We start from the raw sequence: 1322 nt of genomic DNA, 5'->3' as shown, positions 1-1322 counted from the left end.
TGGGGGGCCCTATGAGGACTGATGTGCGTGTGAGCACTCACCTGCAGGATAGCGAGGGCGCTCTGGGTGCGGCCGGTGAACAGGTGGAGCTGCACTCTGTAGAGCAGCGCCTCCATCAGCTGGAAGGAGAGTCTGTCAGTGACGGCAGCAGACGCTTCGGAGAGGAGGAACTGCAGGAGGCGCTCACACACGTAGTCTTTGCCCTCGAAGGAGCTCTCCAGGCCCAGATACTGTGGAGGACACAGAGGACACTTCAGCAACCACACACCCAGAGACACTCAGAGCACCGTCCTCCGCACTCACCGTCCACCACACGCTGTGGTGAGGAGCGTGCTCCACCGCCATCTCACACATCTCCTGCACCTCCTCCCTGCTGCCTCGCCGCCGGAACAGGAGCAGGTAGTGAGTCCACACCTCCGGGTCCTCACAGTTACTCTCCAGAGAACGAGACAGCGTGTTGAGGGCCGCCTCCAAACTCTCTGCTGCAGACCTGCACAGAACATCGCCGTCATCTACAGGAGATGGTACCCCTGTACCCCTGTACCCATGGACCCCTGCACTTCTGTACCCATGGACCCCAGTACCCCTGTACCCATGGACCCATGCACCCCTGTACTTCTGTACCCATGGACCCATGGACCCATGGACCCATGGACCCATGTACCCATGGACCCATGTACCCCTGTACTTCTGTACCCATGGACCCCAGTACCCCTGTACCCATGGACCCATGTACCCCTGTACTTCTGTACCCATGGACCCCAGTACCCATGGACCTATGTACCCCAGTACCCATGGACCCATGTACCCCTGCACTTCTGTACCCATGGACCCCAGTACCCCTGTACCCATGGACCCATGCACCCCTGTACTTCTGTACCCATGGACCCATGGACCCATGGACCCATGGACCCCTGTACTTCTGTACCCATGGACCCATGGACCCATGTACCCCTGTACTTCTGTACCCATGGACCCCTTTACCCATGGACCCATGGACCCATGTACCCCTGTACCCATGTACCCATGGACCCATGGACCCATGGACCCCTGTACCCATGGACCCCAGTACCCATGGACCCATGTACCCATGGACCCATGGACCCATGTAGCCCAGTACCCATGGACCCCATTACCCATGGACCCATGTACCTCTGTACCACTGTACCCGTGTTCCCCAGTACCCCTGTACCCCTGTACCCATGTACCCATGTACCCCTGTACCCCTGTACCCCTGTACCCATGGACCCATGGACCCATGTATTCATGTACCCATGTACCCATGTACCCCTATACCCCTGTACCCATGTACCCCTGTACCC

At 58.9% G+C, this 1322-nt stretch overlaps 2 protein-coding genes across 2 annotated transcripts; one reads left to right on the top strand and one right to left on the bottom strand.

Annotated features, from left to right (window-relative positions):
• Positions 1-19: 19 nt before the first annotated feature.
• Positions 20-660, bottom strand: LOC121940202 (zinc finger C3H1 domain-containing protein-like; the record flags this gene model as incomplete). The annotated part of the gene is made up of 2 exons (XM_042483025.1): positions 304-660; positions 20-230 (listed from the first exon to the last, which is right to left on the bottom strand). Coding segments are annotated over exons 1-2 (568 nt in total), but the record flags the coding sequence as incomplete, so codon positions are not given.
• LOC121940203 (non-classical arabinogalactan protein 31-like) lies at positions 659-1316 on the top strand (the record flags this gene model as incomplete). The annotated part of the gene is made up of 1 exon (XM_042483026.1): positions 659-1316. A coding segment is annotated over exon 1 (658 nt), but the record flags the coding sequence as incomplete, so codon positions are not given.
• Positions 1317-1322: the final 6 nt, after the last annotated feature.

Source organism: Plectropomus leopardus, unplaced genomic scaffold (assembly GCF_008729295.1).
Source record: "Plectropomus leopardus isolate mb unplaced genomic scaffold, YSFRI_Pleo_2.0 unplaced_scaffold7961, whole genome shotgun sequence".
Lineage (NCBI taxonomy): Eukaryota > Metazoa > Chordata > Actinopteri > Perciformes > Serranidae > Plectropomus > Plectropomus leopardus.
The sequence above is the reverse complement of the archived record's forward strand: the minus strand, read 5'-3'. Positions and strand labels throughout refer to the sequence as shown.